The sequence below is a fragment of the Mandrillus leucophaeus genome, unplaced genomic scaffold, assembly GCF_000951045.1.
Source record: "Mandrillus leucophaeus isolate KB7577 unplaced genomic scaffold, Mleu.le_1.0 Scaffold248, whole genome shotgun sequence".
NCBI classification, from domain to species: domain Eukaryota; kingdom Metazoa; phylum Chordata; class Mammalia; order Primates; family Cercopithecidae; genus Mandrillus; species Mandrillus leucophaeus.
Window position 1 is genome coordinate 748,621 of NW_012102565.1, and position 21,991 is coordinate 770,611.

Genomic DNA, 21,991 nt, shown 5'->3' on the forward strand with positions numbered 1-21,991 from the left:
GCAGAAGGTAAGAACCCGGGGCAGGGGGGGGGCGTGGGGGGTTGGCATCTCAGGTGGGAACAGGGGGATTCGGCAGGGTCTGGCCACTCCCCAGTCGGCCTGGGGAGGAATGGCTGGCTTACTAATGCGCACGCGAGCCCAGATGCCTGGAGGGACCCTGTGCCAGGCCGAGGTCAGCGCTGGCCTGTAGGCACATCCAGCACCCAGGCGGCAGAGCCACTTTTGGGGGCCGGTGGCTCTAGAGTTGGTGCTGTGGTTGAACAGGTCGCTCATCCCCATTCCTCCAGTATGCGACAGGGACTAGGCTTGAGCCACAGGGGACTGTGCTGTGTCACCCCCTGCCATACTAATGGATCCACTCTGCCTGTTGGTGGCACAGCTTCAGGTCATCCCTCCCTCCTGCCTTTGCCTTCCTACTCCAGGAGGACTCACGTAGGTGAGAAGGTTGTTGAAGACCCCTTTTCCCACAGGGCTTCAGGTGGCGGTGAGCAGTGGGTGGTCCTGCATTAGTACAGGAATTAGATGAGGTGATGCATCACTGAAGCATTTAACCCATAGCCTCTTGCATAATCGGTTGTCAGTAAATCTTAGCTGTTTTCATCGTGGCCCTCTGGAAGGTGGCAGAGGGTCTTGTGATCCTTCTCTCCCAGGAGATTCCAAGGCACCATCCAACATTCCTGATGTCAGCAGCCCCTCCTCTGCCACCCCAGCTCTAGATCTTTCCTGGCTGCTTCCCACACCCTGGGCTCCCTGTGCCCCTCCTGCCTCTGGCTCTCCTTCCAGGCTTGCTCTCCCTGGCTCTGGGGAACCACTCTAGCAGCCCTGTGTCCCCTGGCTGTCTGCATTGGATAGCTTTCCTGTGTTTCTGCCAAACTTCCCTCATGCTCCCCACCTCTCATCAGGTTCTCAACAGCACTTGCAGCTCCTGCTTAGGGTCCTGATTCCCCATGGGAATCCTCACAACCAGTCCCGGCTCCCTCTCCCAGACTCTGAAATGAGTGAGCAGCCACAAGCTCCCTACCTGTCCTTTCTGTCCTGTGTGTGATCCCTGAACTGCCCAGGACTCCCTATCCTTCTAACCAATTCCAAATCCCTTACTTCTCGAAAGGGGACCACTTCCTCTTCTTTGGGCTTCAATACTCAGCCAAGTCCAGGTCCCTGCCCAGATGTCCCTGGGCTCTGAGCCCATGGAGTTCCCCCCTGCCTTCTCTTGCTGGGGGCGGCTTTGTGGTAGGGCCTCCAGCAGCACAGTAGGTGCTTTTCTCTGAAGCTTTTCTTGCCCTGTAGGAGACCCGGGGAAGGTCCTGGGTCCATGTCCCTTCCTTTGTATGGCAGTTGGCAGGGATGACCAGATGCTCCTCCAGGCCTGAATGGCTCAGTCACCTCTCTGCCCCTTCTGTGCCCAGCACAGAATAGTGGAGTGGATAGTAAGGAGCCCCTGTTGAGGTTTTGGCAGGTGGGGGGATGAGGGCCTCCCCCTGGGAACTGGGCACCCTATGCTCAGTCTTTAGAGAGGTTGAGATTGGTGGTCACAGACCCAGACTTGCAGACAGAAAACCCGGGTCCGGATCCCAGTTTGCCACTTGGGCAAGTGACTTAACCTCTCAGTTTGTTGATCCGCACCGGGAACTGACAAGAGTCCCTGTGCCCAGGTTCTGGGCATCTAGAGAGGGGCCTCATGGGTGCACAGAGCTGGCTCTGTTCATTTGACACGAGTCTGCGTCTTGGACAGTGCCTCCGGAAAAGACCAAAGACAAAGGGAAGAAAGGCAAGAAAGACAAAGGCCCCAAGGTGCCCAAGGAGTCCCTGGAGGGGTCTCCCAAGCCGCCCAAGAAGGGGAAGGAGAAGCCACCCAAGGCCACCAAGAAGCCCAAGGAGAAGCCACCTAAGGCCACCAAGAAGCCCAAGGAGAAGCCACCCAAGGCCACCAAGAAGCCCAAGGAGAAGCCACCCAAGGCCACCAAGAAGCCCCCGTCAGGGAAGAGGCCCCCCACTCTGGCTCCCTCAGAAACCCTGGAGTGGCCACTGCCCCCACCCCCCAGCCCTGGCCCCGAGGAGCTACCCCAGGAGGGAGGTTTGTGCCCGGCTCCTCTGGGGTGATGGGACTCTGACTGCCTGCTCTGGTGGAGGCAGGGAGTGGGAGGCAGGTTTATGGAGCCCTGTTTCCTATAGACCTTCAGCTCCCCACTGATGGGACCTCACTTTTGCTGTAAATTTCACAATTTGATTGGTGGGCTCCCTCAGTGCTGTAGCCTCTTTTGGGTAGAGAGAGGGCTTGGCAGCCTTGTGGGTGGGACCTCTGTCCCCAGGTCCCTGCCCAGATGTCCCTGGGCTCTGAGCCCATGGAGTTCCCCCCTGCCTTCTCCTGCTGGGGGCGGCTTTGTGGTAGGGCCTCCAGCAGCACAGTAGGTTCCCCAAAAGGTGGGCCCAGCTTTCTGGCCCCATGAGATGCCAGCAGGATGCTGAAGTCCAGAGGACCTCAGTCCTCCTTGGAGTGAGCTCGGCCTCAGTAGGGTGTCCACAGGCTGTGTGTGGGCTCTGTGGGTGGCTGGTGGCCTGAGGCTCCCAAAGTGGTCAGAGCAGGCCTCCCGTCCACCTGCTTCTGGAACTCCTGTGTTGCAGGGGGGCCCCTCCCAAATAACTGGCAGAATCCAGGAGAGGAGACCCGTGTGGAGGCACGGGAGCACCAGCCTGGTGAGTGGCCGTCGTCTGCCTGGCCTCAGGGCCAGCTGCCCTGGCTGGTCGGACTGAGGGCTTCCCCAGAGTGGGCCTGGGTGGGGTTGTCAGGCAGCTACCAGCGCTTTCCCCTCAGAGCCGGAGGAGGAGACTGAGCTACCCACACTGGACTACAATGACCAGATCGAGAGGGAGGACTATGAGGACTGTGAGTAGGGCCCTGCCAGCCCCGCCTGGGTCGGACCCCTGGCCTGGGGGATGCACCGATGGGTCCATCCCAGCCTTGGGCCCCACTCAGAGCCGGCCTCCCCCTCAGTTGAGTACATTCGGCGCCAGAAGCAGCCCAGGCCACCCCCAAGCAGAAGGAGGAGGCCCGAGCGGGTCTGGCCAGAGCCCCCTGAGGAGAAAGCCCCGGCCCCAGCGCCGGCCCCGGAGGAGAGGATTGGTAGGATGGGGGGCAGGAGAGGGGGTGCTCTGGCCACGGGTGCTCTGGCTCTCTCCTAACCTACCTGCCTCTCCAGAGCCGCCTGTGAAGCCTCTTCTGCCCCTGCTGCCCCCTGACTATGGTGATGGCTACGTGATCCCCAATTATGATGACAGTGAGTACCCAGCACCCCAGAGTCTGAGGGACATAGGCAAGTGGGGGTCGGGGGTGTGGTCAGGAGCCAGCTGGGGCGACTCACCCACCTTGCAACCCCACCTGTGCCTGTGGTTACCTCGCTGCCCCTGCTGTCCCTGGGTGCCCACCCCAGCCGCTGCCCAGTCTCCTCTGCCCTCAGGCTGGTCTTTCCTTGGCCACTTCCCTGGTTCCTGCTTGGCTGTGGCCCCCACTGGAGTGTCCCTAGGCACACACTCTGCCCTCTCACCCATGTGGGCTCCAGCCCTCCCAGTCCGGTGCCCTGGCTTCCCGCTGGCTCGTGGCCACCACCCCACTCTCTTCAGGGAGCTCGAGGGCCTTTACCTCCCCCTTGCTCATGCCCCTGCGTCTCTGGAGCCCTCAGGTTCCCTTTTCTCCTGGGCGGCAGCCTGCGCATTGCCACTTCCCTGCCCCCAGTTCCCCATCAGTGCCTCCAATGTCCCCCCATCTCATCCCCCAGCCTGCAACCCCAGGCACAGGTGCCAGTTGTCCCTCCAGGCCTTTCCCATGCCCTGGGCCTCGAGTCCTTTCACCAGGCCAGATGCTCCTGGGAGACCTGGCTGGTGACTTCAGCAGGGTCTTGCTCAGCTGCCCCCTGAGCTCGGGCTGCTCCTGACTCCTGCAGGACCCTCTCTCCCCACTCAGCTGTCCCCCATCTCCCATCTTCCTCCCCTCTGGCGTGGTCCTGCCCTGCTGAGCTCCTATGGACCCAGGAGCTGCGGCCCCGCAGCAGGGTCAGGGCGGCCTCAGCTGGCTCTCCCTCCCCGCAGTGGACTATTACTTTGGGCCTCCTCCACCCCAGAAGCCCGATGCTGAGCGCCAGACGGACGAAGAGAAGGAGGAGCTGAGTGAGTGGGACCAAGCACTTCCTGCACCAGGCCTGCCCTGAAGGCCACCTGGGGCCTGCCTGACCCATCCCACGTGGCCCCCAAAGCCCAGAGCCAGGCTGACTGGGCCCTCCTACCTTGTACCTTCCAGAGAAACCCAAAAAGGAGGATGGCAGGCCCAAGGAGGAGACCGACAAGTGGGCAGTGGAGAAGGGCAAGGACCATAAAGGTGTGTGACTGGGGCTCGGGGCCTAGGTCCCTGTGGGGCAACATCTGGACTCCTGATTGCCTCCCAGGCCCTTGGTGCCATGTCCTCCCTTCATTGTCCCTAGAGCCCCGAAAGGGCGAGGAGGTGGAGGAGGAGTGGACGCCTACAGAGAAAGTCAGTAAGTGGGGGGCCCAGGGGGGTAAGGGTGGGGGCCACAGGATGGGGGTGCTGGGACAAGTGACTGGCCCAAGGCCACAAACAGGACCCAGGCCCCTGAAACCCTTTCCTACTCTTAGATTCTTGGGACCCAGAACGGAGGGGCCCCGGGAGCCCAGGACAGCCTCACTTGGCTGCCCCAGCCCTGGACCCCAGGCTGGCCTACTTCAGGAGGGTGGCAGCTCCCCAGGGCCCCTAGCGGCTGGGCATGGTAGGGGGAGGACCTGAGGCCTTGGTGGGGAGTGAGGACCTCAGCTACCTTCACAGGTGTCCCTACAGGGCCATTGTGCAGACGGTCCCCATCTGTAGCTGCGCCCTGGGGGAGTTCTGTGATTTCACATGTGTCCCCTGAGAGCTGGGCATGGTCAGCCCATTCTCCAGATGGGGCAGCTGAGGCCCAGGGAGGGGAAGCACAGGCTGGGATTGGAAGCAGCTCCTGGCCTAGCTTTGAGTCAATTCCAGGTGGGCTGGTGCAGGGCACCAGGGAGCCACCAGCCAACCAGAGCTGCCCTCTGACTGGTGTCCCCGATGTGCCGGGAGTGGGCTTTGGGCTCCTTGGTTCTGGGTTTGGTGGTGGGAAGGATGGAGCTAGTGAGCCACCAGTCTGGGGTACGCGTCCTCAGAGTGTCCCCCCATTGGGATGGAGTCACACCGTATCGAGGACAACCAGATCCGAGCCTCCTCCATGCTGCGCCACGGCCTGGGGGCACAGCGCGGCCGGCTCAACATGCAGGTGGGCATTGGGATGGGCCCATCTCCCAACTGGGATGATGGACTCCTCTGCCCATGCTCAGCCTCCTCTGCCCCCTGGACAGGCCGGTGCCACCGAGGACGACTACTATGATGGCGCATGGTGTGCCGAGGACGATGCCAGGACCCAGTGGATAGAGGTGGACACCAGGAGGACTACCCGGTTCACAGGCGTCATCACCCAGGGCCGAGACTCCAGCATCCAGTGCGTGGCCAGGCTCATGGGTAGTTGGCAGGGGGGAGTGGCTCCATAGGCATGGCTTTGTGTCCCATGAAGGAGATTCCAGTGGGCCCTTCTTTGGCCCAGCCAAAGAAGGCCAAAAAGATCAGTGAGGGGCTGACCCTGCCCATCACCACTCCTCAGCCATGGTCAGTCAGCTCCTGTATCCTGATGAGCACATGAGTTTCGGGACAGACCACCTGCCCATGGCTATGTGACAGGCATAGGACCCAGGCTCAACACCTGGGCTGTGTGCCACCGCCCTGCTAGCTCTTACATTCCTGGGGCTCAGAAGAGGGAGGCTCAGGCCACCTGAGGGCCTGGGAAGGGGAAGATCCTTGCTGTGACCACTGTCCACTCCACAGTGATGATTTTGTGACCACCTTCTTCGTGGGCTTCAGCAACGACAGCCAGACGTGGGTGATGTACACCAACGGCTATGAGGAAATGGTGGGCACCATGCCCAGGCTCCTGGCTCTGCTCCCATTGTCTGGGCGGGGGGGCGGGCTCTCAGAGGGGTTGGCAGTACTGCTCTGAGGCCTGCCTCTCCCCAGACCTTTCATGGGAACGTGGACAAGGACACACCCGTGCTGAGTGAGCTCCCAGAGCCAGTGGTGGCTCGTTTCATCCGCATCTACCCACTCACCTGGAATGGCAGCCTGTGCATGCGCCTGGAGGTGCTGGGGTGCCCTGTGGCCCGTGAGTGTGGAGGGCTGGCAGGGGCTCGGAGGGGAGGTGGGGTGCTAGGGTGGGCCACCCAGCACCCGGCTAAAGACAACCCCGCCTCCCTTGCAGCTGTCTACAGCTACTATGCACAGAACGAGGTGGTGGCCACCGATGACCTGGATTTCCGGCACCACAGCTACAAGGACATGCGCCAGGTTGGGAACATCTATCCTGGGGCTGGGGTTGGAACCTGTGTCTGACAGGGGAGTGTGTGCCTGGTGTCACAGGGCCCAGTCCCTACTGGTTCCAGGGACGCTGGCTGTCCCTCACCTTAGGAAGGAGGCCAGTACCTGGGGGCTGCCTGAAGGGGTCATGCCTGTCCCTTGCCATAGAGCAGGCCCTGGAAGTGGATGGAAGGGGCATGGTCAGCGGGGGGCGGATTGCGTGATTGATTCCATGTCCTCCCCCTCTGCCCCAGCTCATGAAGGTGGTGAATGAGGAGTGCCCCACCATCACCCGCACTTACAGCCTGGGCAAAAGCTCGCGAGGCCTCAAGATCTATGCCATGGAGATCTCAGACAACCCTGGGGAGCATGAACTGGGTGAGAGTCTGTGGGGGCCAGCAGTTGGCCTGCGCTGCTGGTGAGCAGAGTTCACCGCCTCCCACCTGTTCTGGAGCCCCTCTGGGGATTCAGGCTTGTCTTACAGGGCCCTAGGAGCCCCAGCTGTCCCCCAGACCCTCAGGTGTGAGGTGGGTCTGGGTCCTTCCTCAGCTGCCCTGGGCCTTGGGAGACTGAGTGCTCACTGAGGCTCCTGCCCTTGCAGGGGAGCCCGAGTTCCGCTACACTGCTGGGATCCATGGCAACGAGGTGCTGGGCCGAGAGCTGCTGCTGCTGCTCATGCAGTACCTGTGCCGCGAGTACCGCGATGGGAACCCGCGTGTGCGCAGCCTGGTGCAGGACACACGCATCCACCTGGTGCCCTCACTGAACCCTGATGGCTACGAGGTGGCAGCGCAGATGGTGGGTTGAGGGGTGAGGCTGGCCGGGGCCAGGCAGCCAGGGCTTGTAGGGGTGTGGGTGGCCCATGCCTACCCTGCTGGCTCTCGACAGGGCTCAGAGTTTGGGAACTGGGCGCTGGGATTGTGGACCGAGGAGGGCTTTGACATCTTTGAAGATTTCCCGGATCTCAACTCTGTGCTCTGGGGAGCTGAGGAGAGGAAATGGGTCCCCTACCGGGTCCCCAACAATAACTTGCCCATCCCTGAACGCTACCTTTCGCCAGATGCCACGGTGAGGCTGCAGCCTGGCTGAGAGGGCAGGAGGGAGCAGCTGGACCCTGGGGTCCTGGTGTTCTGGGCTTGGGGGTGGGGCTGACGGTGCCTGAGCTCCAGACGCTGAGGCTCTGGGGGTTGGGGGACAGGGGAGTGTGCGAGTACTGGTGTGAAGCTTCATGGAGGGTGATGGGCTAGGTTGGGGATGGTGGCTAGAGGCTGCAGCCCTGGCTTCACATGTGCTGGCCACTCCAGGTATCCACAGAGGTCCGGGCCATCATTGCCTGGATGGAAAAGAACCCCTTCGTGCTGGGAGCAAATCTGAACGGCGGTGAGCGGCTAGTATCCTACCCCTACGACATGACCCGCACGCCTACCCAGGAGCAGCTGCTGGCCGCAGCCATGGCAGCCGCCCGCGGGGAGGATGAAGATGAGGTCTCTGAGGCCCAGGAGACCCCAGACCACGCCATCTTCCGCTGGCTCGCCATCTCCTTCGCCTCCGCCCACCTCACCTTGACCGAGCCCTATCGCGGAGGCTGCCAAGCCCAGGACTACACCGGCGGCATGGGCATCGTCAACGGGGCCAAGTGGAACCCCCGGTCCGGGAGTGAGTCAGCCTGGAAGGGGCTGTGGGCGGGGCCTAGTCTGGAGAGGGGCTGACTTTGGATCTGTGTCTGTCCCCGGCCAGCTATCAATGACTTCAGTTATCTGCATACCAACTGCCTGGAGCTCTCCTTCTACTTGGGCTGTGACAAGTTCCCTCATGAGAGTGAGCTGCCCCGCGAGTGGGAGAACAACAAGGAGGCGCTGCTCACCTTCATGGAGCAGGTGGGGTGGCCAGGGCAATGCCTGGGGAGAGGAGGCTGCAGATATTCCTGGACGGGCGGGAGGGAGCAGCGGACCACATTGGACCTTCCTCAGGACCAACAGCCCTCACCTGCTTCCCCAGGTGCACCGTGGCATTAAGGGGGTGGTGACGGACGAGCAAGGCATCCCCATTGCCAACGCCACCATCTCTGTGAGTGGCATTAATCACGGCGTGAAGACAGGTACCTAGTGTGCACATCTTTACCCCACCTTCCTGAGGGAGGACCCTGCCAGAGAGGATGGGGGCTTGGGGAACTCAGGGAGCAGGCAGAGTCTGGGGAGCCTGGGGGCGGAACCAGGGAGGCGGAGCCTAGGGGCAGGACTCGGGGAGGGCGGGGCCTAGGGGCAGGATTGAGTGGGAGGGTGGGGGCCTGGGAGGGGCGCTCTGGGGCAGCCGGATCGTCCTCCCTCCTCCCTCCGCAGCCAGTGGTGGTGATTACTGGCGAATCTTGAACCCGGGTGAGTACCGCGTGACAGCCCACGCGGAGGGCTACACCCCGAGTGCCAAGACCTGTAATGTTGACTATGACATCGGGGCCACTCAGTGCAACTTCATCCTGGCTCGCTCCAACTGGAAGCGCATCCGGGAGATCATGGCCATGAACGGGAATCGGCCTATCCCACACATAGACCCATCGCGCCCTATGACCCCCCAGCAGCGACGCCTGCAGCAGCGGCGCCTACAGCACCGTCTGCGGCTTCGGGCACAGATGCGGCTGCGGCGCCTCAACGCCACCACCACCCTAGGCCCCCACACTGTGCCTTCCACGCTGCCCCCTGCCCCTGCCACCACCCTGAGCACTACCATAGAGCCCTGGGGCCTTGTACCCCCAACCACCGCTGGCTGGGAGGAGTCGGAGACTGAGACCTACACAGAGGTGGTGACAGAGTTTGGGACCGAGGTGGAGCCCGAGTTTGGGACCAAGGTGGAGCCCGAGTTTGAGACCCAGTTGGAGACTGAGTTTGAGACCCAGCTGGAGCCTGAGTTTGAGACCCAGCTGGAGCCTGAGTTTGAGGAAGAGGAGGAGGAGGAGGAGGAAGAGGAGATAGCCACTGGCCAGGCATTCCCCTTCACAACAGTTGAGACCTACACAGTGAACTTTGGGGACTTCTGAGATCAGGGTCCTACCAAGGCCCCAGCCCAGCTCAAGCTACAGCAGTAGCACTTCCCAAGCCTGCTGACCACAGTCACATCACCCATCAGCACACGGAAGGCCCCTGGTGTGGACACTGAAAGGAAGGGCTGGTCCTGCCCCTTTGAGGGGGTGCAAACATGACCGGGACCTAAGAGCCAGAGGCTGTGTGGAGGCTCCTGCTCCACCTGCCAGTCTCGTAAGAGATGGGGTTGCTGCAGTGTTGTAGTAGTGGCAGAGGGAGGGAGCCGAGGTCACTCCAATAAAACAAGCTCATGGCACGGACTGCTCACATTCTGAGGGGTCAGGGATGGGGAGGAGGAGGGAGACCGGCTGGTGGGTGCAGGGGCTATGGTCACTGTGGGTACCCCTGCAGGAGTCCTGTACCCAGACTGCCCAGGGCTCAAGGCTCGCATCAGCAAGTGCTCAGGCTTTATTTACAACGCCAACACTGCAGGGAATGAACAGCCTCCATCTGGGCCTCTCTGGTCAAAACCACCTTTTTGAGTCAGGGGCCCAGCCCCAGGCCTCCCAGGTCATCGTCCTCTGCCCCGAAGCCCGAGAAGCTGATGGGTTGGCAGGCCAGGCTGCGCAGGTTCACAAGGCAGGCGGTCTGCGTGGCACTGAAGTCAGGGACAGTCACCAACAACACTGTCTGGTCCTCAGGACCTGCAAAGAAGTCACATAGGACTCACTGTAGGTTCCAAGTAAGTCCTGCCTCAAAGAGAAGCTGCCAGAAATAAACAGGAGTCCCCGTTGGCACACAGTGGGGCAGTGACAATAGGAGACCAGAGATTAGCCTTGAGAAGCACACAGGCTGGGCGCTGTTCTAGCCCCTGCCCAGCTGGCCAGGCAGCTTGGCTCCCACAGTGAAATAATGGCTGCACAGCAGACCTCAGCCGTCCATCCCACAAGAGCTGGGGGGACTCCACAATGCAGGTTTTCTTCTCTGTCCCCAGGTGAGAACCTTGTTCCCAGGTGAGAGTGAATCAGCAAATCAGGCCTGGGCCCCCAGAAGACAAAAATTACCTTGGATGATTTTGGAGCCAAAGCTGGGGGTGTTGCCACAAAAGTAGACATGCGGGCACTCTAGGAAGATGAATGGGTCGGTTTTGTAGAAGGGGTAACAACCTGGAGGAGAACAGGCAGCTCTGAGGAGGGTTCCAGCTTCAGCACTAGCACTCTGCACAGGAGGTGGGGCTGCAGCCCCTCCTCCCACTGCAGGCCAGTAGGAGACCCCCAGTGTGACAACAGGAGCACCTCCAGATACTGTCACAAGACCTTGGCCCTGCTGTTGCTGCGTGTCGGGGTGGGGAGCCATTGGCCTTAGAATTAAGATTCCAGAGTAGCTTCCAGAGCAGGTGCCAAGCCTCTGAACTTCTCCTCAGCTCTCAGCAATGCTGGCAAGTGCAAACCCACAGGGGGACCCTGTGCACTTCAGGGTCCTGCCAGACCTCTGGCCCTCTGCTCCCACCCCGTATGGCTGAGCCTGTTACCTAGAGTGTCAGGTGCTGTGGGGCTGATGTGACGGACCCGCAGGGTCCACTCCAGAATCTCCAAGTGATCCTCCATGCTGCTGTATCGGAAAATGTCACTCACATTCTGTCCTGATGTCCCCAAGAATCTGCAAGGCAAAGCTCAGCTGACCCTTGGCTACGGGTGCCACCCATAGTGGTCAGCCCAGAGCTCATCTGGCGCTCCTGTGGGGATGCCCCAGAGAGAAGGAATAGACACCAGGTGGGCCTCTGCAGCCCTGCCACCTTCCTGGACCCTCCCTCCCCTCCCCTCTTTGTGCCTCCTGAGGCAAAAGGCTGGGTCAGACTGAAGTGTGGCTGTGCCAGCTACCTGACTCCATCAATGGTGGCCTGGTAGGGGTTGGTGACCAGCTGGAGTGTGGAGTAGGCAGTGGCCAGCGGGAACATGCAGGGGTGGAGGGGCTGCTGGGGGAGCGTGTAGTTGGTGGGATCAAACTCGCCTGGCATCACATCCACGGGCACTGAGGCCTGGAAGGCACAGGGCAGGGAGAGCTCAGCCCCAAAGGAGCCCCCTACCCCAACTCCAGCCACTCCCCCTGCCCTCCTGCCTGCCTTCTCTTGCCCAGTGGCAGCTTTGAAGACTGCAATCCTCATCACCCCTCCAGCATCCAGCTCACTCACACTCAGCTGCAGGAGGATCTCATCCAGCATCTTCACAGCCTCCACGCTGGCTGCCTGGGTTTTCTTGGTGAGGTACTTGGCCTGGAATAGAAGCCCAGGAAGCCATCAGGCCCAGGCGAGTCCCAGGCTCAGAGGAGAGCAGAGTCCCACCAGCTGGAAGATGCAGATGTTGTCCCATAGACCCTCACTCCCTTCTAGCCTCCCACCACCCTCAGCGAGGGCCTGGGCACAAGAAGCCCCAGTGCAGGAGGCCCCAGTGTCACTGCAGGGCGCTTCCCACCGACCTGCAAGACCCCACAGGGTACCCAACTCGCCATGGGGAAGGAGAGTCTTACAGGTTTGCAGCCTCCTGGGCTGGGGCTGAATGCAGCCAGGCGGGCTCCATACCTTATTGATAGAATCTCTGCTCTGGGTGCTGTGGCTGAGGAGGTTACCGGCGAGGATAACCCGGGAGACATGAGCGGCACTGCACTGCTCCCCTTCGTCCCCAAGCTGCCCTGTCACCACATCCACCAGCAGCTGGGTGCCCAGCAGGCTCTCACCTCCACCTCCACCCAGGCCCAGGCCTGACACGAGCAGCACGAACCTATGGGAGAAAGTGGGGTCCTCCAGGGTGCCAAGAAGGGAGGCAGCCCCTCCTAGGTGTGACTCAAAGATTCCACTGACCATGAGCTGGTTCTGGCCCCCGAGAACTGCTGCTCACCTATCTGTGTCAAGTGGGGGTGCGGGCTTCTGGGGAGCAAGGTCAGCAAAGCAATGGTCCTCCACCAGAAACTTCCCATCGTCTCTCACGGAGCCAAACACAGCCAGGACAGTCCCTGGGGAGCAGCGGCATCAGGCCTGATCAGGGAGCCCCAGGTGCTACTACTCCTCCAGTCACCCCAACAGGCAAAACCAGCCAGTCCTCCACAACCACACTGGTGAATTCTCACCTAAGACTCCCGGAGGCATGCCTGCTTCCTGGGGTCACTGCCTTTGGATGGAGGTGGGGAGACCCATCTCCCAGCCAGGTCTCACCCAATCTGATGGCCTCTGGCCACCTGCAGCCTCACCTACCTCCTCAAGAACACAGGTGTGCCCAGGCCACACCCCCCTGCACATCCCCCCAGGCTCCCCACTCACACCCATCCCTAACACACCACTGCTGGGCTGTTCACCTGCATCACCCTCACCCCCTCATTGGGCTCCCTACCTGTAACCAGCTTTGACACATCAATGGTGCCTTTTAGTTTGATACGCTGCAGTTCATCTTCTAAGACCAGTTCATCATCTGGGTGTATGTATTTGCTCCGAGGAGGCTGGGGGAGCAGGTTGTGCTGGAATGCAGAGACAAGGAGGTATAATCTTGAGGCCAGAGCCCATCAAGGCTCTGGTGTTAGTGAGCTGGCACCCCAGCCCCCACCCCTCTGGAGCCCATCATCTCTGAACCTGCTTCCCCACACCCCCGCCCCCACGGAGGTGTTCTAGGGGGAGGCCAGGTCTGCTTGGCGGCCCCGCCGTGTAGTGCCCTGCCTCACCTCCTCGCTGATCTCTCGCAGGATGGAGGGCTGCAGCGGCATGGCCTTGAACAGAGTGCCCACCACACAGCACTTCTCCCCAGGCTGCAGCTCACACAGCTTCTTCACCCCGACTCCACTGCCTAGGACACGAGGGGTACAGACTCAGAGATGAAGTAGCCCCCACCCTGAGAGAGGCCATGGAGGCTCTGCCCAGCACTCCACGAGAGGCCAATCCCAGGGCCCTGGCCCTCGCCAGGAGAGAACATCAAGTGCAAGGACCCCTTGGACTTCAAGGTGACAGTAAAAGGTGAGTCAGCCACAGAAGACCAGGGACTCGGTGTGGTTGGGCCCTGGATGCCAAGTGTCCTCATGAGGAACAGAGAAACAGACACACAGACAAGAGGGAGTGTGAAGATGGGCAGAGTGGAGTGACGCGGCCACAAGCCCAGGAACGCCAGGGAAGAGGCCAGGAAGGACCCTCCCCTCGGGCCTTCAGAAGGAGCCAATTCTGCTGACATCTGGATTTCAACTTCTGGCCTTCAGAACTACCAGAGAGTAAATGTCTGTGTTTTTTGTTTTTTTTTTTTGAGACGGAGTCTTGTTCTGTCACCCAGGCTGGAGTGCAGTGGCACAATCTCAGCTCACTGCAAGCTCTGCCTCCGGGGTGAATTCCATTCTCCTGCCTCAGCCTCCCAAGTAGCTGGGACTACAGGTGTGTGCCACCACACCTGGCTAATTTTTTTTTTTTTTTTGTATTTTTAGTAGAGACAGAGTTTCACTGTGTTAGCCAGTATGGTCTCAATCTCCTAACCTTGTGATCCGCCCGCCTCAGCCTCCCAAAGTGCTGGGATTACAGTGGTGAGCCACCACGCCCCGCCATGTCTGTTGTTTTAAGTCAACCAGTTTGTGGTGCTTTGTTACAGTGCCTACAGGAAACTAATACAAAGTACTGCTTCACTTATACCTAAATTACAACACTGATTCTTAAAAAGAAGCATGCCAAGTCTCAACACGGCCCTGCCCTACAAATAACTGCCATTTTCTTTAAGACTTTAGATTCTTCCATCCCACTCTCCACCCCTACCATATGCTTCACCCTCTGAGAGCAGAGATACTCAAAATGCAGACCTCAGATCCCCTCCACCCATTCCATTCCCGTGGAGTCAGGTGGCCTTGTTTACCCAGGGCACCTGGGCACTGTCTTCCCCAGCCTCTTCTCGGGATCCTGAAGAGGCTGTGAACAAGAACACATGGGAGGGGCTCGGCACTCTCAAGAAGAAAGGTAGGGAGAGTCAGTGTGGGCAGGAGGGAGGAATACAGGTCTCCACACAGCACAGATCCAGGCCTGGAGAAAACACTGAGGAGGTGATAGGGTAATGCAGATGCCAGACCAGCCCCTTAGCCTAGCTGACTCCAGCACAGCCCGAGCCCCTGCTGCCTGGGAAGAAACGGGAACATTCCTCAAATCTACACCTTAGTGAGCAGACAGAGGTGAGCAACTCAAAACAAGACAAGAAGGATGCCAGCTGCAGACAGCAATGCAACAGACTCCACATCCTCACCTATCCCACTCTTACTCTCTCCAGGTGGCCTAAGCACTGTACATGTAACTCAGCCAACCCTGAAAACATGCCAGGAGTAGATATCATCACCCCACTGATGCACAGAGCAACGTGTCCAAGGGCACACAACTGGGATCCAAGTGTGTGCCCCTGAGCACTGGGCAGAATGTCATCCCTGTAACTGATAGCAGGATAGCAGGATACTCAGGCAATATCCTGGCACCAAGATCGAAACTGGACAGAAAGGCCAACACTTGCCCCCACTGAGCCCACTGGGTCTAGGCCGGAGAGCGACAACAGGCCATAAACAAGTAACTCGCCACAGTGACAAGTGCTGTGAACAAATGGTGAGCTGAGGTAGAAAACAGAGGCCCTCATTGGTCAAGGTGGCCCCTCAAAGAATATAATACTTCAGCTGACAGTGGGGCTTAGATGGGGTCATGGGAAGACGAGGGAAAGAGTGTGCCAAATGAAGGGAAAAGCCTACAGCAGGAAGGGCTGGGCAGGTTTGGGGAACAGGTGAGTGGAGAGACCAATCTGGAGAGACAGGCTGAGCTTCAGTGAGGACATGCAGAAGCCACATGTAGGTATTCAGGGTGAGGGCCAGCATCAACCACCAGGCCTGTGAGTGAGTGCTACTGCTGCCCCGCCGCTAGCAACACATTCATCGTGGCAGCTGTTTGGTTTCCTGACCAGTCTGTGGGCACAGTGAAATTGCTGTCGTCCATCACTGGGGAGCTTTTTTGGCAGCTCCAATAACTGGGAGAGAAATGTGCAACCAGAGGAGGTGCTGCTGGAAAGAATCTAGAAGGTGGCATTGACATTGGGCGCAAGTAGTAACTGAGCTCTAAAAAGAGCCAAGGAAGGTGTCCCGAGGGCTGAAAGGAAAGTGAGGAAAAGCTACCAGAGCCGCAGGAGGGAGCCCCTGATTATGTGGGAGAGGAGAGGTGAACAGCACTTTTGTCTCAGGTAAACAAAACAGAAAACATCCTGATACGGTTTGGCTCTGTGTCCCCACCCACATCTTATCTGGAATTATAATCCACACGGTGTTGACGGAGGGACCTGGTGGGAGGTGACTGGATCGTGGGGGTGGATTTCCCCCATGCTGTTCTTGTGATGGTGAGTGAGATCAAACCATCATGTGATCTGATGGTTTAAAAAGGGTTGGCAGTTCCCCTCGCTCTCTCTCTCCTGCCATCATGTAAACGTGCCTTGCTTTCCCTTCACCTTCTGCCATGATTGTTGAGTTTCCTGAGGTCTCCCCAGCCATGTGGAACTGTGAGTCAATTAAACCTCTTTTCTTTATAAATTACCCTATCTCAGGTAGTTTTTTATAGCAATGTGAAAACAGACTAATACATATCCCTAACGAATTTGATGTTCTAGCTAGATTTCTGGGCCCAGTATTCTCCTGGCTGCCTATAATAAGAGTTGATCTTGGCTTGGTGTGGGATGAGATGGGCTTCTCAAAGCTCCTCAGGGGATTCCAATGTGCAACTAGGGCTAAGATCCATTTCACCTGGTGCCAAGGACAATAAAAACAAGTAAGACCTGGTCTCACCTACAAAATCCTCAGTTTAAAAAGATAATAGGAGATGGATTTGAAAACTACCTGGAAAGCCACTCTTATGTAAGTGGTAGGAATGGGGGAATGTGGCAGCACCCAAAACTCAAAGGGGGAGATGGGGGTACCTACTTCACCACCAAGAATAATCCAACTGCAGGAGAGATCACCGAGGAAGAAATGGGGGCAAAGAACAAGGGTTGTGTTGGCCAGGCCACTTTATTAGGAAAGACAGAGAGCGCAAGGGACAGGAAAATTTATGGCCAGCAAATATAGGGGCCAGGAGGAGAAGCAAACAGACATGAGTGAACAGAGGGGGTCCCCTCGAGGCCAGAGAGTGCATCCTCACCAGTCTTGGCTCCTGGTCCCTGGCGCCAGGCTTGCCACACTGAGGGGCTCTCTGGCTACAGCACAGGCAAATACTTGAGTAATCTGCACTGAAGATAGGAAAACCATTTTCCTCTGCCAGTGAAATAATCACCATCACCGCCAGAACTAAGTCCTTATCTCCAACCAACCTCTGAACTAAAACTAACTTCAAACCCACAAATTACTTAATTTAATCCTTGTTACTATCTTAAGAAGAAACTGAGGGAAAAAGAGGTTAATTTTCCCAAGGTAACAGGAGGTGGGATCAATTAGAGAAATGTTCCCGTTCTCTTGCAGAACATTTCTAAGTTCTGGGCTGGTGTGGGGGAAGCACCTTCCCAAACTCTCACTTACCCCAGTGCTGCTGGGCCCGGTTCTCTAGGAAGGGTCTCATTTGGATGAGGCGGGTGGCATAAATGTGGGCATACTGCCGGCTAAAGCTGCGCTCTCCTAGCCGGAAGGGTTGCGAGGAGTTGGTGTAGGTCGCCACTGGCACCCGGGCAAAGGTGGCATTGTTGGCTGATGGTGGGGACAGCAGAGTGTGGGTCCTCTGGGCAGCCTGCTCAGAAAACATGGCCACACTCCTGGCTTGCTTGGTCCACACAGCTTCGCCCAGGCCAAGGAGGGTCACTGTGAAAACACAAAGGCATTCCTGCTGCCCCTGCCCATCCCCAAAGCAGCAGCTCTCCTGCAGTCTCACTGCACCCAAAGGATACTGGGAAAAGAAGGGGAACAACTGTAGTTGACACCAGACATTGTGTCCACTTGGAAATTTATCGTGTCTGGATACCGATGTCTCACCCTGTAGCAGTCATCCAAAAAGAGAAAAGGAAAGCTAGGAGTGTTTGTCTCATCTGGAGTTCTCCCCGAATCCCAGACTCAAGTGTCCTGTTCCATCTGGACAACTATCAGGGTCTCAATCAAGTTCAGCGTGCCCCAAATGGAATGCCTGATCTGCCTCCGTCCAGCTCTCCAGCACCTGCCTCATCTCCAGACATGAGGCCTGCCTTATTAAACAAGCCTCCTGTGAAATAGTAAGTCTATTACTAAATAATTAAATGAACTAAACCAAAACCAGAACATAAATCAGTCACTGCTCTGCTCGAAACTCTCCAAAGTGTCCTCATTTCATTGAATAAGGCCCCAAGTCCTTACAACTGCCTATGAGATCTGCTCCACTGGTCCTCTCCCCTCCTGGTTCCCACTCCTCCACCTTGGGTCCCTCCCCAGAGCAGGAGGCCTCTGAACTCTTGCTTGCCCCTCTCCCATATACCTATAGGGCTCACTTGCCCATTTCCTTCAAGTTCTTACATCTTTACTCAAATGTTACCTTGTGCCCTGCCCATCTGATTTACAACTGCAACCCTTCCCAGTACTTCAATTATGTTGTTTACAGCACTTACCTTCTAACAAACTATATTTTAAACGTATTGTCTGCCTGCTGCAATTAAACCATAAGCTCCAGGAGGGCTGAGATTTTTGTGTCTTATGCCACTACCCACCTGGGGCTACGAAGTATAGATGTGGTGAGTCCAACTGTGATGTTTGGGTTGGACACACAACGGATTTCCAAGAATAGTACAAAGAATATCCCAATACTTTCTTCAAATACAACTGAAATAACAGTTTGGATATATTTATGGATTTATTCCAACTGATTTCTGTTTCGTTTTACTTTTTTCGTACATTTACTAGAAAGTTAAAAAATTCCGTAGCGGCTTGCAATCTATCTCCAGGGGACAGCACTGGCCTGGGACACAGGCTCCGCACACGTGTCTAACGAGTGACTAGTTAAGAGTTTTCGGCTGGAACCTGTTTGATGGCGGCAGCAGCCAGGCCGCGCTGCTTGGGATGGGGCCGAGGGCGCCCCGGGACTGCCCCAGTCACGGCGGGTGTCCCCGGCTCGGATCCACGCGGCAGCTGCGGAACGTCCGCCAAGACACTAGCCCACCGCCCCAGGAGCCCGGTCTCGCGGCCTGGAACCGCCACCCACAGCTGACCCCGTTTCCCTGGACCCTACTCACCGCGCGGCGCGCCGCATCCCGCCAATCTCCGCGCGCCTGCCCCGCCCATCGCCGCAACTCGCCAATCCCCGGGCGACTTCCCCGCCCATCGCCTCAAGTCACCAATCGCTGCCCTCCTCGCCCCGTCCGTCACCAGGCGCCGCATCCCGCCGACCACCTTTCACCCAGTCCCTGGACCTACAGAGAACGCGGAGCCCCACCCTCGGTTTCCTGGGCAACGCGGTGCTGGGGCTCGCGGGGGTGCGCCACGGGTCTTGGGTTGGCGGCCGCGCGTGCAAGGGTTGGGCTGGTGGGAGGTGTAGTCCTCCAGTGGGCTGACCGCATCACCCCGCCAGGCCCTACCCAAACCTCTCAGTGGCCGTCACCCCGCCAGGCCTCCCTGTGGTCGCCCGCCGGCCTCCTTGGTGAAGCCCCCGGCGTCCCGGTTTTCCCCGCAGAGCTGCCCACTTGTAGCAATGGCGTCACGCGAGGAGGATCCCAACAGAAAGAAGGCCCAAGGCCCACAAACGGGGCCGGGGAGAAGTAACCCTTCCTGAAGGGATGGCGCGGGGTGTCGGGGTTCCTCCGGTCCTGCCAGCGTCTGCGCCCGGGAAGTGCATTGGCGGTTTCGGGGTCCTCCCCAGCCTGCCCACAGCTGCACACCAGCTTCCAGCCCAACACTCTCCAATCTCCAGTGTTCTCGTTGTCCCCGTTATTCGTACTCGTTCTTACCACCACATCTTTCTGAGTGCTGTCTGCCACTTTGGGAATACTTTTTTTTTTTTTTTTCCCCATCTCCACTAATTTATAGAATTCCTCGACCCATCAAGAGACGCTTCCCCACTAAGCTTCCCAGGCTCCCCTCGCCGCGCGCTGATTCTCCCAGGCGTCCTCTAGAGCTACTGTTCTGCTCCTTTCCTGGGCCTGTTATCCTAAGTCCAGGTCTTGTCTGCACAACAAGTGGATATTAACACTCGTTAATTATCACTTAATATTTTAATTTTTTGTTTTTGTTTGAGGCAGCGTCTTGCTCTGTGGCCCAGGCTGGAGTGCAGTGGTGTGATCTCGGCTCACTGCAGCCTCGAACTCGCAGGCTCCAGTGATTCTCCAGCCTCAACCTCCGAGTAGCTGGGACCACAGGCGCGCACCACCACTCCTGGCTACTTTAAGTTTTTGTGTGTGTATGCGTGTGTGTGTAGAAACAGGGTCTCTCAACGGTGCCCAGGCTAGTGTGGAACTCCTGGGCTCAAGTAATCCTCCCACCTCAGCCTCCCAAAGTGCTGGGATTACAGGCATGAGCCACCACACCTGGCCTTATATTTTAATTTAAAATGTGATATTTTAATTATTAAAATAATGACACATTAATTCACCTGCTCCTCAAATAATCCTTTGGGTCGGACACAGTGGCTCACGCCTGTGTCCCAGCACTTTGGGAGGCTGAGGTGGGAGGGTCGCTTAAGCCCAGGAAGTTGAGGTTGCAGTGACCTAAGATTGCACCACTGCACTCCAGCCTGAGCGACAGAGCCAGATGCTGTCTCAAAGCAAACAAGCAAGCAAACAAAAAACCTTTGAAGCATGAATTATTATTTTTCTCCCACTTTACACTTGAGGAAATTGAGGCAGAGTGGGCAAGAGAGATCAGTAGCTAGTGAGCAGTAGCTGGGATTCACACAAAGACAGCAGGACTATTGCTGGTAAGGTTGGGCTGTTCTGACCCTTGACCTGAAACATTGTACATGTATTGGGCAAACAAATAATTTTACTTCTTCCTTTCCAATTCAGATGCTTTTTATTTCTTTTTCTTACCTGATTACTCTGGCTAGAACTTCCAATACTATGTTGAATAGAAGTGGTGAAAGTGGGCATTTTGTCTTATTCCTGGTCTTAAAGGAGAAGCTTTCAGGCTTTCAGCATTGAATATGTTGTTAGCTGTGAGTTTTGGGATTTGGCGTATGGATTTTATTATTGGAGGTAGTTTCCTTCTATTCTTAGTCTGTTGAGCTTTTTCTTCTTTCAAAAGAGTGTTGAATTTTGTCAAATACTTTTTTGACATCAATTGTGATGACCATGTGGGTTTTTTTTTCTGTTAATGTGGTCTGTTACATTTATTGATTATTATGTTGAACCATTCTAGTATTTCAGGAACAAATTCCACTTGGTGGAATTACAAACCAAAGTTACAATAATACTAGCTTTTACTGTATTCTCTTTTATATAATTAATTTTATTTTAGTTGACCCTGAATTTTGCTTTACCATAGATCGTTATTTCTCCCCTCCAAGTACTAACCAGGCCCAACTCTGCTTAGCTTCTGAGATTGGACACATTCAGGGTGGTATGGCCATAGATGAGATCTTTATTCCTTTATTCAGCTTTTTTTTTTTTTTTTTTTTTTGAGACAGGGTCTCAGTCTGTCATCCAGGCTGGAGTGCAGTGGCACAATCTCGGCTCACTGCAACCTCCGCCTCCTGGGTTCAAGTGATTCTCTTGCCTCAGCCTCCCAAGTAGCTGGGCTTACAGGCATGTGCCACCACATCTGGCTAATTTTTGTATTTTTTCGTAGAGACGGGGTGTCACCATGTCACCCAGGCTGGTCTCCAACTCCTCAGGTGATCCGCCCACCTCAGCCTCCCAAAGTGCTGAGATTACAGGTGTGACCACGCCTGGCCTCTTTATTCAACTTTGAGTCACTGTCTAGTATCCTTTCATTTCATCCTGAAAGGCTTTCTTTGGCTTTCTTTGCAGGGCAGATCTAGTGATAATGAACTCCCTAAGCTTGTGTTTATCTGGGAATGTGTTCATTTTCCACTTTCTTTAAAAGAACAGTTACGTCAGATATAGGATTCTCAGCTGACAGATTTATTTTTTTCTTTTAGCACTTTGAATATATCAATCTACTGGCTTTTGGCCTCTGAGGTTTCTGATGAGATATCTGATGATCCTTTTCTTTTCTTTTCTTTTTTGAGAGAAGGTCACACTGTGTCACCCGAATGGAGTGCAGTAGTGGCACGATCTTGGCTCAGTGCAACCTCCACCTCTCAGGTTCAAGCAATTCTCTTGCTTCAGCCTCCTAAGTAGGTGGGATTATAGGCGTGTACCACCATGCCTGGCTAATCTTTGTATTTTTAGTGGAGATGGGTTTTTGCCCTGTTGGCCAGGCTGGTCTCAAACTCCTGACCTCAAGTGATCCAACTGCCTCGACCTGCCAAAGTGCTAAGATTACAGGTGTGAGCCACCGTGCCCAGCCGAGATAACTGATACTTTTTTTGAAGATCCCTTGTATGTAATGAGTCACTTCTCTCTTGCAGCTTTCAATATTGTCTCCTTGTCTTTGGCTTTTAGCAGTTTGATTATAATGA

At 56.8% G+C, this 21,991-nt stretch overlaps 2 protein-coding genes across 4 annotated transcripts; one reads left to right on the forward strand and one right to left on the reverse strand.

Moving 5' to 3' along the window:
* Nucleotides 1–1,356: 1,356 nt before the first annotated feature.
* Nucleotides 1,357–9,758, forward strand: AEBP1 (AE binding protein 1). Its single transcript, XM_011983235.1, has 21 exons — nucleotides 1,357–1,427; nucleotides 1,733–2,074; nucleotides 2,623–2,694; nucleotides 2,813–2,884; nucleotides 2,993–3,121; nucleotides 3,198–3,275; nucleotides 4,084–4,161; nucleotides 4,292–4,369; nucleotides 4,473–4,526; nucleotides 5,188–5,297; nucleotides 5,380–5,519; nucleotides 5,900–5,984; nucleotides 6,089–6,233; nucleotides 6,330–6,415; nucleotides 6,679–6,802; nucleotides 7,026–7,222; nucleotides 7,313–7,492; nucleotides 7,729–8,080; nucleotides 8,162–8,301; nucleotides 8,423–8,522; nucleotides 8,764–9,758. Coding segments are annotated over exons 1-21 (3,255 nt in total). The 5' UTR covers nucleotides 1,357–1,426; the 3' UTR covers nucleotides 9,456–9,758.
* A 125-nt stretch (nucleotides 9,759–9,883) lies between these two features.
* Nucleotides 9,884–18,704, reverse strand: POLD2 (polymerase (DNA directed), delta 2, accessory subunit). 3 transcript variants are annotated; one of them, XM_011983238.1, is made up of 12 exons: nucleotides 18,319–18,648; nucleotides 17,428–17,605; nucleotides 16,981–17,341; nucleotides 13,147–13,268; nucleotides 12,822–12,945; nucleotides 12,333–12,447; nucleotides 12,017–12,215; nucleotides 11,630–11,710; nucleotides 11,319–11,476; nucleotides 10,970–11,097; nucleotides 10,503–10,604; nucleotides 9,884–10,142 (listed from the first exon to the last, which is right to left on the reverse strand). In XM_011983238.1, the coding sequence occupies exons 3-12, from the start codon at nucleotides 17,198–17,200 to the stop codon at nucleotides 9,982–9,984; spliced, it is 1,410 nt and encodes a 469-aa protein (XP_011838628.1). In that variant the 5' UTR covers nucleotides 17,201–17,341; nucleotides 17,428–17,605; nucleotides 18,319–18,648; the 3' UTR covers nucleotides 9,884–9,981. The 3 variants fall into 3 exon arrangements, with proteins under 3 accessions (XP_011838628.1, XP_011838626.1, XP_011838627.1); XM_011983236.1 differs by lacking the exons at nucleotides 17,428–17,605; nucleotides 18,319–18,648 and adding an exon at nucleotides 18,651–18,704 and having other exon boundaries at nucleotides 16,981–17,256; XM_011983237.1 differs by lacking the exon at nucleotides 18,319–18,648 and adding an exon at nucleotides 18,651–18,704 and having other exon boundaries at nucleotides 16,981–17,428.
* Nucleotides 18,705–21,991: the final 3,287 nt, after the last annotated feature.